The sequence below is a fragment of the Vipera ursinii genome (assembly GCF_947247035.1).
Source record: "Vipera ursinii genome assembly, chromosome: Z".
Taxonomy (NCBI): domain Eukaryota; kingdom Metazoa; phylum Chordata; class Lepidosauria; order Squamata; family Viperidae; genus Vipera; species Vipera ursinii.
This window is the reverse complement of record NC_139517.1, coordinates 60,402,522-60,418,088: the sequence shown is the minus strand read 5'-3', so window position 1 is coordinate 60,418,088 and position 15,567 is coordinate 60,402,522. Positions and strand designations below refer to the sequence as shown.

Below are 15,567 nucleotides of genomic sequence, written 5' to 3'. Positions count from 1 at the left end.
TGTGCCTCCTTCCGAGGAGTCCCACAGCCTTTCTCTGCTTGCTTCTACTGGTCTGCCTCCTGTGTCGGGCGTCCTTGAACAGGGCCAGCTGTGGGTCCTCTTCATCTGCACTGTCGGCCTCTCGCAGCTGAGTCTCCACCAAGCCAGAGGGGCCTGGCTGGGGGCTCTGCGAAGCCTCCAAGCCATCATCAGCAAGTTTGTCTTCAACACCCTCCTCCTCCCCCTCGTCTGAGTCATCCGAGACATCCAAGCCGGCTGCCGGACCCACAGGCTGACCCTGAATCACAACACTATCCCGCACCGCAGGGCCCTTCCCCCGGGGCTGCCGATCCGGATGCGGTCGGGATGGGAATTGTTCGTGAAAAGCAGTCACCAACGCAGGGGCATGAACGGCGGTCGCGTCTTCCCAGGTGAAGTCCTCCGGTCCGTATCCTTTCCACTCGATCAAGTACTGGAAACGACCTTTCAGCCAATGGGAATCCCTAATGCTGGCGACCTCGTACTCGGGGGTGCTGCCTCCATCACGAGGTCCTGATGGGGGAGGTTCCGCTTGGCGGAGTGGACAAGCCGGTTGCTCGGGGACCAACAGAGACCGATGGAAGACGGGGTGCACGCGCAGGGAACGTGGCAGAGTTAAGCGATAGGCGACCGGATTGATGACAGCCTCGACTGGGAACGGTCCTAGATATCGGTGATCCAGCTTCCTCGCCGGCCGTGTGGATGGTAGGTTCCTGGTGGACAGCCAGACCCGATCCCCCACCGATAGTGGAGGCGTATCCCGTCTTGACCGATCAGCAAACCTCTTGTAATCGGCCTTGGCCTTCTCCAGCTGCCGTCGCACCAATCAATGGATCGCCTGTAACTCTGCCATGAAGTCGTTCGCTGCCGGCTCCGGTGAGTCCACGGGAGAAAGGGGGAAAAACCGGGGGTGATAACCCACATTGGCCAAGAACGGTGTCATCTGCGTGGAGGTGTGCTGCGAGTTGTTAAAGGCAAACTCAGCTATGGCCAGATAGTCCACCCAATTGTTCTGCTGCAGGTTGACGTAGCAGCGCAGATACTGTTCCAGGATACCGATGACCGGACGAGAGGCAAACCTTGATGTCCAACGCACGCATCAACTCCTGCCAGAAGCGGGCTGTAAACTGGGCCCCCCTATCGGAGACGACTCTATCGGGGAGGCCGTGCAGCCGAAACACCTGTTGGATAAACATACGACTAGTGGCGCGAGCTGACGGTAAGCCGCGACAGGGGATGAAGTGCGCCATCTTGGTCAGCATGTCCACCACCACAAACACTGTCGTGAAGCCGGAGGATGGGGGTAAATCCGTCAGAAAGTCCATGGACACAGCCCCCCAGGGTCTCTTGGGTGTTGGCAAAGGCTGCAGTAATCCAGGCGGGGCCCCTGTCGCTGACTTGGCCTGCCTGCATGGAATGCAGGAGGTGACATAAGACTGGACGTCGTGTCAGACTCGGGGCTACCAGAAGGTACGGGAGACCAGGTTCAGAGTCTTGAACAGGCCAAAATGCCCCGCTGCCGGGTTATCATGACACTGGCTGAGGACGAGTCCCCTGATTGGCCCTCCCGGAACATTGAGCCGGTCACGATAATACAAGAGTCCATCCGTGACCGTCCAAGGCGAATCTGGCCCCACCTCCTCCTTCCGCTGAGCCACCCACGCCTCCTGCTGCTGCGCCTCCCGGATCCGAGCCCGTATACCAACCGGCTCCCGTACCGCAGCAAAAGACTCAACGGGGATCACTGTCCTGGGCAGAAGCTTGTCTTCCACTCGGGTATATTCGGGCTTCCTGGACAGAGCATCCGCTCTCTGATTGTGCCCACTTGGTATGTACCGAACCCGGAAGTCAAACCTCGCAAAGAAAAGAGACCACCGGATCTGGCGTTGGTTCAAATTCCGAGCGGTCTGCAGGCTTTCCAGATTCTTATGGTCCGTCCGGACCTCAATTTGATGCCGCGCTCCCTCCAGATGATGCCTCCAAGCCTCGAACGCCGCCTTGATGGCCAGCAGCTCCTTCTCCCAGATGGTATAGTTGCGCTCCGAGGGGTTCAATTTCCGAGAGTGATACGCGCAAGGGAAGAGGGTACCGCTGGGTGTCGTTGCCTGGAGTAACACTGCCCCAATGGCAATGTTGGAGGCGTCCGCCTCCACGACAAACGGCTGTTGCGGGTCAGGATGCTTCAAGATGGGCTCCTTCATGAAGGCTTCCTTCAAAGCCTGGAACGCCTGTTGTTCTGGTGCGTTCCACTGGAACCGAGTCTTCTTCTGCAGGAGCCGGGTGAGGGGGGCTGTCAAGGCAGCAAAGACAGGGATGAAAGTTTGATAGTAGTTGGCAAATCCAAGAAGTCACTGAACATCCTTCACGCGACGCGGGGGTTGCCAACTCTGCAACGACTCAACCTTACTCGGCTCCATGGCGATGCCCTCAGGAGAAATGCGGTGACCCAGGAAATCGATGGTCACCTGGTAGAACTGGCACTTCTCCAACTTGGCAAACAGCCGATGTTCTCGGAGTCGCTGCAGGACCTGACGGAGATGCTGATGATGCACTTCACGCGACGGGGAGTAGATCAGGATGTCGTCCAGGTAGATCACGACAAACTGGTCCAACAAATCCCGAAAGATGTCGTTCATAAAATGCTGAAACACAGCGGGGGCGTTGGTCAGGCCAAACGGCATCACCATGTACTTGAAATGTCCATAGCGAGTACCAAACGCTGTCTTCCACTCATCACCCGGCCGAACCCTGACGAGGTTGTAAGCTCCACGCAGGTCCAATTTCGTGAAGATCTTAGCCTCCCGGAGTCGGTCCAAGAGCTCGGGGATGAGGGGCAGCGGGTAACGGTTGCGCACCGTGATGGCGTTGAGTTTCCGGTAGTCGCAGCAAAGCCGTAATTCGCCCGACTTCTTTTTGACGAAGAGCACGGGTGCAGACAGTGGTGAGGACGAGGGCCGGATGAAACCGCGAGCCAAATTCTTCTCCAGGAAGTCCCGCAATGCAGCCAACTCGGGCTCCGACATGGAGTACAAACGCCCCACTGGGAGAGGCGCATCAGGGACTAAATTAATGGAGCAGTCATAGGGCCTGTGCGGGGGTAATTGATCCGCCTCTGACTCGCTGAACACATCAGCAAAGTCGGACAGTTCGGGAGGCAAGGAAACCCCTGGGGAACCCTCCACCTGGCCGGCACAGATATGGCGGGAGTGGTCCACACACTGCAAGCTTGGGAAGGTGACCAAGTTCTGTGACCAATAGATCTGTGGGTCATGCGCCCGGAGCCACGCCAGTCCCAAGACCATGGGGAAGTGCAGATCTGAAGTGATGTAGAACTGGATGGGAACTGATGGCCATACATACTGGTTGCGTGGCGGCCGTAATAGGCCCGGACAGGAGCACTCGACCATCGATAGTCTCCACTAACATGGGCGGATCCACCGGACACTGGGGAACAGCCCATTTGGCCACAAAGGCTGAGTCCATAAAGTTTGTGGTGGCCCCAGAGTCAATTAAGGCATGGACTGGAATCCCCTCTGGCTTGCCAGGAAGGATCAGACGTGCCTCCAAAATCAAATGCCGTGGAGGTTCACAGGCACCATCGGAACGGCGTCGCTCGGTGTTGTTGTTGTGGGATGCCCGATCTATCACACCGTCTAGATCGGGCTCGGGGCGTTTCCCGACAGCAAAGTAGGGGACTGTCTCGGGGCAGGCTTGGTCACTGATGCCCGCTGACGCTTCTTTGGGCAAGAAGCAGCCAAATGTCCAGGGTCCCCACAGTAAAAACACAACCCCCCCGATCGTCGTCTGTTCATTTCCGTCACCGATAGACAAGACCTGGCGGCACCCAGCTCCATTGGCTCCTCCCTTTGGACTGGGGGATCACGCACAACAGGGGCGGCAGGGGTCTGTGGGGTGGCACGGCGACTCTTTCGCTGCTGCAACCGGGCATCGATCCGCAGGCAAAGATGAATCAGCCCATTCAGATCTGAGGGAATGTCCACACGGGCCAGCTCATCCAACATCTCCTCCGACAATCCATCCTGGAAGGCATCCACGAGCGCAGCCTCATTCCAGGCGGAATCCTGGCTAAGCAGCTGGAAATCGCTGATATAGCCCTGTAGGGGGCGTTGACCCTGCCTCAGAGCTTTCAGGCGTCAGGTGGCAGTCTGCGTCTTAATTGGGTCCTCGTACATTAGACGCATATGGTCACAAAACCCCACAAAGTTGTCCAACAATGGGCTAGGTTGTGCCAGCAGAGGCGTGCCCCAACGAGCTGCATCCCCCGAAAGAAGGCTTAACACAAACCCCACCTTATCCCGGTCAGTGGGGAAATCAGCTGCTCTCACGCTGATAAAGAGCTGGCATTGTCCCAGGAAAGCAGGAAACAGTTCAGGAATACCTGTAAATTTGTCCAGCATTGCAACTTGGCATTTTCTCCTGGGTGGGGGTGCAGCATGAATCTGTGCTTGCAGTTGAGCCACCTGAGCTGCCAGCAAAGTGAGTTGCTGAGTGAGCTGAGCATTCTCGGCACGTAGCTGCTCCATAATAGTTGTAAGGGGTGGGAGGCTGAAAGCAAACTGTTCTGTACCAGCCTGCTACCGGCCTTGCAGAAAGGCAACCCCTGTACAAACGGCAGAGGCTGGAACGTCTGAGGCTGGAAAACGTCTGCCAAGTTTAATTCACAAACAAACAACAGAACAAGAAACAAGATACCGGAACTTTGATCCTCAAACGGAGCGGTTGCTTTCAGCAACCAGCGCTTCCCCAAACACTCCCTTTATTAGAGTTCAGGGCGTGGCTTCCCTGTGCCTCCTTCCGAGGAGTCCCACAGCCTTTCTCTGCTTGCTTCTACTGGTCTGCCTCCTGCGTCGGGCGTCCTTGAACAGGGCCAGCTGTGGGTCCTCTTCATCTGCACTGTCGGCCTCTCGCAGCTGAGTCTCCACCAAGCCAGAGGGGCCTGGCTGGGGGCTCTGCGAAGCCTCCAAGCCATCATCAGCAAGTTCGTCTTCAACACCCTCCTCCTCCCCCTCGTCTGAGTCATCCGAGACATCCGAGCCGGCTGCCGGACCCACAGGCTGACCCTGAATCACAACACCTCCATACTGCTTCCACCAGTTGTTTTCTAGATTGGCTTTACTGTAAATACAGCTGATACAGTGAGCGGTGTTATCAGATCCTTTTCATCATAGTCTTGTCTTTCTTAATCTAACTTTTAACTAATGTGTTAATATGGGTAATCGTTGATTTATGACTGGTTGCTTAGTGACCATTCAAAGTTACAGTGGACCCCCCAAAAGGTATTTAAAACCTGGTTTCAAAATTCTGACATTGCTCTGCACCTCCAGATCGTGTGACTGTATTTTGGGCACTTGACATCCAGCCCACATTTTGAGCCATTTGTAGTGCCTATAGTTATTTGATTGTAATATACAATGGTTATGCTGGAAACCAGCACTTACTTCCAGTTTGTATCAAGAACTGACCCATAGCAAACAATAGGTTCGTTTAATGTCCACATTTGTTTAATGACCATCACAAAAAAAGTCATAAAATCAAGTCTGGTCACATTATGATCTGCTTTAAGACCCTGACAATTTAAAACTGTAATTGCCAGGCTTACTTACAGTTTTAATTCAAGGAGTGCTTATACCATAGAATATATAAATACCATGTGAATGGCTTATCTTTTTGAATTAGTGTAATGAAATCTCTTCACTAGCCCACAGGGCATGGCTGAAGAAAATTCTGATCTTTTCAAGCAAAATTGACAGATTTAAAGATTTAATCTTATACCAAGTTCTTTATATAATGTCTGCATATATCACTTGATAATGTTATCAATAAAATTTTCAATATTGTTCTTGGGTTTTCACCCACACATCTGATTAAGTATTTTCCCATGTAACAACCTGTGGGTCCTAGGATTACAATGTCATCCAGAATTGCATGATTGCTATCACTAAGCAATGTGGTCACATGACCATAGGCTTTATGACTAAGCATTGTTTAATAATGGAAATTTTGGTCCCAATTGCCATTGTAACCCAAGTGGTATCAGCAACACTGAAGTTTTTAAACCTTTGATTTTATGAAAGAAAGATAGAAAGATAATCTTTTGATAAATAATCTGATTTTTGTTTATTTCAGATCAGTAGCTGAAGCCACTGAAGTAGATCTCAATATGAGAGTTGGTTTGCACACTGGAAGAGTTCTTTGTGGAGTGCTGGGTCTTCGTAAATGGCAGTATGATGTTTGGTCAAATGATGTGACTCTTGCTAATGTAATGGAAGCTGGAGGGTTGCCTGGGTAAGTCTCAATATGCTTGCCAGTTACTTATTTCTGAAGCAAAAATAGTATACTGGTGCCACTGCTTGTGCTTTGAATGCTTGTCTAGCTTCGTCTAAAGCTTTCCTGACAATTGGCCAGATGTTTTGTAATTGTGCAATCCAATCCTTCAGTGATGGGATTACCGGTTCATTTGGGGTTAGTTCTGGCATGGGGTTGAAACTTTAACCAGTAGCTATTTGAAAAGGAATGTAACCTGTGCTGGAGTGGACTGCGTTATTATATGCCACTTCTGCAAAAGGTAGTAGGTCCGTCCAATTTATTTGCTGGAAATTAATAAAGCATCTTAAATATTGCTGAAGTACTGAGTTCGAACGTTCAGCCGATCCATCCATCTGAGGATGATGACTAGAACAGGGCTTTTCAACCAGTGGTACAGGTACCACTTGTGGTACATTGGCACCTGGCGGGTGGTATATGACCATCCTAGAAAAGTGGTAGCGAGGTAAGAGAATGAGCTGAACTGGTAGCAGCACCGCACAAGCTTAAGCGAGAGATGGCTGGAGCTGCAAGATTGTCAGGGCTCAGCGTAAGCGCCAGGATCAGTGCAAGGCACCAGCTGGAACTCAGCACTGATCCTGGTGCTTCTGAACCCAGAAGAAGTGCCGGTCAGTTGGAATGTTGCAGCATCGCCAGGGTCTTATCATTTACATTTAGATGCTTGGCAACTGATTCATATTTATGACAGTCACAGTGTCCCAGGGTCATGCGAAGTGACTGAAACCTGTTGCAACCACCCAGCAGAGGAGGGGGAAATAAAAACCAAACACCCCCTCCACCCCACCCCCACTGCCCATCCTCAACAGAAATTCTCACAACAATGAAAACCTTGGACATGAGGAAGAGTGGGCAGGCAGACAGGTGTCTTGCTCAAAGTGGCTTGGAGGGCAGTCATTAAGCAAACTGTTGTAAGTTGAGGACTACCTGTACTTCATCATATTTTTCCTCTTTTTTTTTGGTCATCAGGTTTTTGACATCTTGCTAGGCGACTGGTGGTACTCAGATGTTGCCATATCCTAAAAGTGGTACAATGGGTGAAAAGGTTGAAAAGCCCTGGACTAGATGACAGTCCTTGGGTGGTTCCTAAAAGGGATAAAAATTCTTTCCAAAATGCCAACGTAAATTGCACCCCCCATCAGATATGATGTGTTGTGGTGCCCCATGCAATCTGTAAATATGCTGCATGAAAAGGTTTGCTAAGGCTTTTATGGTGGGGATCTTTTGGCAAGAGATGAAGTGCACCTGTTTGGAAAACAAGTCCATGACCATCCAGATTACAGTGTTCCCGTTGCTTTCTGGTAATTCCACTATAAAATCCATGGCTATCTCTTTCCATGGGGCTGAGGGGTTCACCACTGGTTGTAACAGTCCTGGCGACTTCCCTTGCAGCCTCTTAGCCGTCGCTCAAGTTTGGCAGCTGGCCACGTAGCTTTCTATGTCCTTTTTCATGGATGGCCACCAAAATTGCCTTTTACTTAAGTGTAGGGTTTTTACAAAAAACAAAATGTCCTGCTGATTTTGTATCATGGCACAACTGCATGAAATTCATCCTCTGGGTGGCAGGTATGTATAACTTCTCACCCACCCAGGGTAGTCCATCTCTGATGGTCCACACATGTCTATTTTTCTGGAACCATTCATCAGTTTCCAAAGACTTCCGGAATTCTATTCCAGTTTGGCTATCCACCCGTGGCTTTATTTTAGCTTGGATCCTGGTGGTTACTGGTGCTGCCATTTGTTGTTTGGGCATAAGTGGTTTAGAGTCAGTGACCCGTGTGCTGTTATATTGGGGTATGTGAGATAATGCATCAGCCAAGAAATTGAAGTGTTTAAGAGTGAAATGGAATCAGTGAAATCAGTGAAAATGTTGGGACCAGCGGGCTTGCTTAGGAGAGAGTTTCCTAGGTGTTTTTAGTGCTTCCAAAGTTTTGTGGTCTGTCAGACCTGGAAGGGGATTTTATTGCTTTCAAAGAAATGGCGCCATGTAAGTAATGACCACCTCACAGCGTATGCCTCCTTTTCCCACATGGCCAAACATTGTTCTGTCTCCGTGAGTTTCCTGGACGTACATGCACATGGTTGCAATGCCCCCTCATCATTTTCCTGTAATAATACAGCTCCCACTGCCACATCTCTCGCGTCTGCCTGTTTTACAAAAGGTTTATCAGGATCTAAGTGTCTCAGTACAGATTTGGCAGAAAAAAGCCTCTTTTGCCTCTCAAATGCTTCTTGACATTCCATTGTCCACTTCAGGGGCTGGCTGGGTTTCACTGGGTAACCCACTGCCCCCTCATTTTCAACAGGTTTGTGAGTGGCAGGGCTATTTCGGCAAACAAAGGGATGAATTAGCGGTAGAAGTTTGCAAACCCCAAGAAACTTTGCAATTGCTTCTGTGTGTGGGGGGGTGCCCATTCTAATACTGCCCTGACTTTCTCAGGGTCCATTTCGATGCCCTGTGGGGATATGCGATATCCCAGGTAGTCTATTCTTTCCTGGTGGAATTCACATTTCGATAATTTTGCATATAGGTGGGCAGCCCGCAATTTTTTCAGAACTGCTCTGACTAGGTTAATATACTCCTCTTTGGTCTCAGTGAAGATAAGGATGTCATCTAGGTAAACCAGGACCCCCTTATTTAGGTGCTGTCTTAGCACTTCATTAATTAATTGCACAAAAACTGCGGGGGCCCCTTGCAGTCCAAATGGCAGGACATCCTTGTCATTGAAAGGGTGTCAGTCTCCTCAAGGCAGGCAAGCATCATACAGGTCGTAGTTTAGCCCATCTTTGAAATGGCTAAGGAGGATGTCTTCCGGCAAGTTCAGCTTACTGGCAATGGCTTGGAATTCTTGGGTATATTCAGCCACTGGCTGTCTGCCCTGCCTCACCATTTTGATTCTCTCCCAGGCCTTATGATCAGCCAAAGGGTCCTAAAACCACCTCAAGGATGACATGAATCGGTTGAAGTCATTGAGTTCTGGGGCATTGGAGTCATGCAGGTTCACTACCCGGTCTGCAGCCAATCCGTCCAGGGCAGATTGTACAATGCGGATGTGGGCTTTGTCCCATCCATATTCTTCCATATAGCTGAGGACTTGGGTTAGGAAAACCCCCAAGTATGGTGGCTCTCCCCTGAATTTCACTTCCAGAGGTGGTAGTCTTTGAATGGATGGGTGTCTGTGCAGAGGGCGGTATTGCCCCCCATCCTGATCCCAGTCTGTGTTTCAGCAGGGAATGGGTGCTGCTGAGGTGGCAGCTCCTGGTACAGCAGCCAGCCCCAGTGTTGTAGGTTCCGGATCCGCACCCCACTGTCTCTTCAGTTGCAGCCCCTGGTGCTGCTGTGGTATTCAGGTTTCTCCTCTCTTAGTGAGCTAAGGGTTTTTTCATCAGGTCAATAGCTTTCTCTAGGATCCACTCCGCATGGATTGAATAACTCCCATCCTCTTCACTGACGTGCAGGGAACTCTCCATCTCTTGCCTCCATTCATGTTGGTGACCTCCCTGCCTCAGGGTCACTTTCCTCGATGCCTTTTCTCACTCGCTTTTCCTTCCAACTCCTATCAACCACTACGGTTTGTGGTCGTGCATCTCCCTCACCTCTTCCCCGGAGGAATATGACACTTCAGCTTCCGATCGTTGGTGGGGTTTCATTCAGGGAGAAAGTTCTCTTCCCATGGGGCTTTCTTCCTTCCTTGCCTCGTTGTTAGACATTGTACTTTTTGCAAAATCCCCCAGTAAGATTCTTCCTTCCAGGTTGACTCTAAATGCAGATCCTATCTAATGTCAGAACCCACTCCAATCCACATCTTAGGAAAGAAAAGCTCTTGGAGACAAGTTTGTCCAACAGGAACTTTTACTAAAACATAAATGACAGTGGATAGGATAGACAGGATCTGAAAACTGTCCCACAGATTGATACTTTTTAAGTGTCCCTGAGTAAAAACCCCTCCCCTCAGTCCATTTGGTCAGTCCCGGATCAGTCAAGGTTCAGGTGTCAAAACCCCTCGTGGGAAAAGAGAAACACCAGTACATTTGCAATATTATTACTTCCTCCCCTTCACATTCCAGTTGGAGATACAAACCAGAATTCCCCCCACCCCCTTTCTTTGTTCTTCATAGTTCAGAGGGTTTCTTCCCTGGCCTTTTGTGATGGCCTCCAGGCAGACTGAATAAACAAACATTGCATCTAAGGGATAGAGATGGGCAATTAACAACCCTGTCTTCTCTTTGCCTCCATGGGAATGGCAGAATCCAGAAGGGGTGGTGGTGATATTTGGGTTCTTCACAGAGAGGGAGTTAGAAATGAGATAAAAATGGATTCTTACACTATAGCTTGATGCAGTGTGTAAATTCAACAAAATGAAAGACTTTTGACTACATCTTAAAAGTTTATTGACAGTTGAAAAATGACATGAGTAATAGGACACCTAGGCCTTTGCATTCCATCAAAATCATCTCCCTCCACTTAAAAGCGAAAAAAGAGCTTGCAATGGCAAAAGTTTTCATTTGAGATCCCTACATTAGCTTCTAATAGATTAGACAGATAATGATAAAAGATAAATAGATAATGATAGATATGTGTGTGTGTGTGTACACACACACAAACATATAATTAGAGAAACAGATACTTGCATATATATATATATATATATATATATATATATATATATATATATATATATATATATATATATATATATATATATATATATATATATATAAAGGTAAAGGTATATATATAAAGGTAAAGGTAAAGGTTCCCCCGCACGCACATGCGTGCTAGTCGTCGTTCCGACTCTAGGGGGCGGTGCTCATCTCCGTTTCAAAGCCGAAGAGCCAGTGCTTGTCCGAGGACGTCTCTGTGGTCATGTGGCCGGCATGACTAGACGCCAAAGACGCACGGAACGCTGTTACCTTCCCACCGCAGTGGTCCCTATTTTTATACTTGCATTTTTACGTGCTTTCGAACTGCTAGGTTGGCAGAAGCTGGGACGAGTAACAGGCGCTCACTCTGCTATGCGGCACTCGGGATTCGTGCTAGTCGTCGTTCCGACTCTAGGGGGCGGTGCTCATCTCCGTTTCAAAGCCGAAGAGCCAGTGCTTGTCCGAGGACGTCTCTGTGGTCATGTGGCCGGCATGACTAGACGCCAAAGACGCACGGAACGCTGTTACCTTCCCACCGCAGTGGTCCCTATTTTTATACTTGCATTTTTACGTGCTTTCGAACTGCTAGGTTGGCAGAAGCTGGGACGAGTAACAGGCGCTCACTCTGCTATGCGGCACTCGGGATTCGACCCGCCAAACTGCCGACCTTCCAATCGACAAGCTCAGCATCCTAACCCACTGAGCCACCGCGTCCCTTATATATATATATATATATATATATATATATATATATATATATATATATATATATATATATATATGTATATATGTATATATGTATATATATATATATATACACACACACACACACACACACACACACACACATATATATATATATATATATTTGTTTTCGTGGCTCAGTGGGTTAGGACGCTCAGTGGGTTAGGACGCTGAACTTGTCGATTGGAAGGTCGGCAGTTTGGCGGGTCGAACCCCGAGTGCCGCATAGCAGAGTGAGCGCCTGTTACTCGTCCCAGCTTCTGCCAACCTAGCAGTTCGAAAGCACGTAAAAATACAAAAATAGAAAAGCAATTAATAGGAAAAATAAGGGAGGAAATAGGGAAAAGTATAGAAAAGCAGGGAAAAAGAAAGAAAAGGCATTGACTCCCTTTGGTGGAATAGAATAAGACAATAACATCAAATCTCAACTTTTCACTTTTACATAATAGTATAAACTAGCCATTTCTATAACAACAGTTCTATCTAATCAGTAAAACATAAAATCAAAGTTAATTTTTTTCCACCTCAAGCACAAAGTCCAGAAGTGGTTTTCACGTAGAAACAAAAGTAATTATGTTTTTTTTTCCTTTTATTAGAGCAGTCAATTTAGCCATCTCTACAAACTCCATCAGCTTTTGCAACCATTTATCCATTGTGGAGATTGAAGTGTCCTTCCATTTTTATGCATAAAGTAATCTTGCTGCCATAAACATATATAAAATCAAAGTTCCATATTTTTTTCCAAGTCTTTTTGCATTAAACTCAAAAGAAAATTTTCTGGTTTTATCTTTATATTCACTTTAAGTATCTTATGTATTAGAATATGTATCCTACTCCAATATTTCTTTGCTTTATCATATGTCCACCATAAATGATAGAACGTCTCTTCTTTATATTTGCATTTCCAGCATTCATTTGAAATACCTTTATACATTCTTGATAATTTATCTGGTGTTAAATGATGCATCATCTTATAAAAAATTTCTTTAAAATTGTAATTTAATGTATATAATATTAACTGGAGGCTTTTGCTGACTGCTGGCTGACTGCCGTTTAACAGTTCGATTCTCACTGGTTCAAGGTTTACTTAGCCTTCCATCCTTCCAAGGTTGGTAAAATGAGGACCAGATTGGTGGGGGCAATATGCTGACTCTGTAAACCACTTAGATAGAGAGGGCAGTAAAGCACTGTGAAGTAGTATATAAGTCTTAAGTGCTATTGCTATATTCTCCCATTATTCAAGCTTCACATTATATCCAACATTCCTTGCCCACTGAATCATACAGTGCTTTACATTTTCACTTTCCAAATTCAAATTCAATAATATTTTATAAACTTTAGCAATAATATGTGTCAGGACCCACCCCAAACCATGTCTTAGGAAGACAAAAACTCTTGGAGTCAGGTTTTTAGTCCAAAAGAAATCTTTACTATGACATGCTCGGTTGTAGGAAATGAGACAGGGCTTAATGGTTCCACGATGTAAACCCTTATAAAGAGTTCCCGGTTTAACCCCCCTTAATCCCCATTTGGTCAGCCCCCCATCCTTCCTCTCGTATCATCCATCTCATGGGAAAAAGGAAGTTAGGACCCTTTTGTTTATTGCTGTCTACCGTGACAAAAGCCAGATGCTAGCCCCCCCTTTTGTTTCCCCAGTTCAAAAGGCTTCTCCTTTCCTTTGAAATGCCTATTGCCGGTTCAATACACATCTATCCTCTTCTCTTCGGGAGATGGCAGAATCCATGGGATATGTTTGAAACATTCCATTTATAAATATGATATAAATGGATTCTGACAGTCCGCTCTCCTTAGAAGAAAGATGTGTCCATCTGTAGGGGGAGAAAAGAAAAGAGAAGAAAAAAAACATGTGTAAATGTTAACTCGGTTTGTTTGGATATTCTGTATGAAATCTCTTAAGCAGCTTTGGTGCTTTAACGTGGTGTTTGCTGACCCATTCATTTTCTGAGGAGGGGAGGTGTTTCCAAGCCACTAGATATTGAGTTGTTCCATGATGTCTCCTGGAATCCAGAATTTCCTTCACCTCGAAATGTTGTTCTCCTTCCACCATGATGGGAGGTGGTGGTGGTGGAATTTTTGTTCGTAGGGGAGATTGTTGTTCTCTCTTTATTAGACTGCAGTGAAAGATTGGGTGTATTCGTCTAAGATTTTTAGGTAGTTCTAATTCAACTGTTACTGGGTTTATGATTCTTTTAATTGGAAAAGGTCCAATGTATTTTGGTCCTAGTTTTTTACAGGGTTGGAGAGACTTAAGGTATTTTGTAGACAGATATACCATCTCTCCCACCTTGAACGGTGTGGGATCAGATCTTTTCTTGTCTGCCTGTGTCTTGTGTGCTAATCTAGCCTCTGTTAATGCTTTTCTGACAATAGGCCAGGTGTATTGTAACTGAGCAATCCATTCCTTTAGTTCTGGAATTACCGGTTCTTTTGGAGTTAGATCAGGTATGGGGTTGAAGCTCTGGCCTGTGGCTACTTGAAAAGGAGTGTAACCTGTGCTGGAGTGAATTGCGTTGTTATATGCCACTTCTGCGAAAGGCAGCAGGTCTGTCCAATTGTTCTTCTGAAAATGTACATAACATCTTAAATATTGTTCAAGTACAGAGTTAGCCCTTTCCGATTGCCCATTACCCTGAGGGTGATGACTAGATGTCAGTCCTTGGGTGGTTCCTAACAGAGATAAAAATTCCTTCCAGAATGCTGAGGTAAATTGCACCCCCCTGTCAGATATGATGCGTTGTGGTGCCCCATGCAATCTGTAAATATGTTGTACAAAAAGTTTTGCTAATGTTTTTGCAGTAGGAATTTTTGGGCAAGGTATGAAATGGACTTGCTTAGAGAACAGATCAGTAACAGTCCAGATAACGGTGTTTCCGTTGCTTTCTGGTAGTTCCACAATAAAATCCATGGCTATTTCTTTCCATGGGGCTGAGGGATTCGCCACTGGTTGTAACAGTCCTGGTGATTTCCCTTGTAACCTCTTGGCCATTGCGCAAATTTGACAGCTACCCACATAGCTTTCTATGTCCTTTTTCATAGATGGCCACCAAAATTGCCTTTTAGTTAAGTGTAAGGTTTTTACAAAGCCAAAGTGTCCTGCTGATTTTGTATCATGGCACAGTTGCATGAAATTGATTCTCTGTGTGGCAGGTATATATAGCTTCTCCCCCACCCACGGCAGTCCATCTTTAATTGTGCACACATGTTTATTTTTCTGGAACCATTCATCACTTTCCAAAGATTTCCTGAATTCTATTCCAGTTTGGCTATCTACCTTCGGCTTCATTTTTTCTTGTGCCCTGGTGGTGACTGGTGCTGCCAGTTGTTGTTCCGGTACAAGTGGTTTAAAGTCAGTAACTCTTGTGCTGTTATATTGGGGGATGCGGGATAATGCATCTGCCAGGAAGTTCTTTCCCCCCGGTAAGTGTTTGAGTGTGAAATTGAATCAGTGAAAGTGTTGGGACCAGCGGGCTTGCTTAGGAGTGAGCTTCCTGGGCGTTTTTAGTGCTTCTAAATTTTTGTGGTCAGTCCAGACTTGGAAAGGTATTTTATTTCCTTCCAAAAATTGACGCCAAGTTAATAATGACCACCTTAATGAGAATGCTTCCTTCTCCCATATTGGCCATCGTTGTTCAGTTTCTGTAAGTTTCCTGGATGTATATGCACAAGGTTGCAACGCCCCCTCATCATTTTCTTGTAGTAATACGGCTCCGACTGCTACGTCGCTCGCATCTGCCTGTATTACAAAAGGTTTGTTGGGATCTGGGTGTTTAAGTACAGGTTCCGCAGAAAAGAGTCTCT

The 15,567-nt window shown here is 47.1% G+C and overlaps 1 protein-coding gene across 1 annotated transcript in view; it reads left to right on the top strand.

The window, feature by feature from the left end:
- Nucleotides 1-15,567, top strand: part of ADCY1 (adenylate cyclase 1) — a gene marked incomplete at its 5' end in the record, with an annotated part of 504,540 nt that overhangs the window by 323,649 nt on the left and 165,324 nt on the right. Inside the window, one exon of the mRNA XM_083378277.1 lies at nucleotides 6,166-6,324. Within this exon, the coding sequence (XP_083234403.1) occupies nucleotides 6,166-6,324 (159 nt within the window). The remainder of the gene's footprint in view (nucleotides 1-6,165; nucleotides 6,325-15,567) is intronic.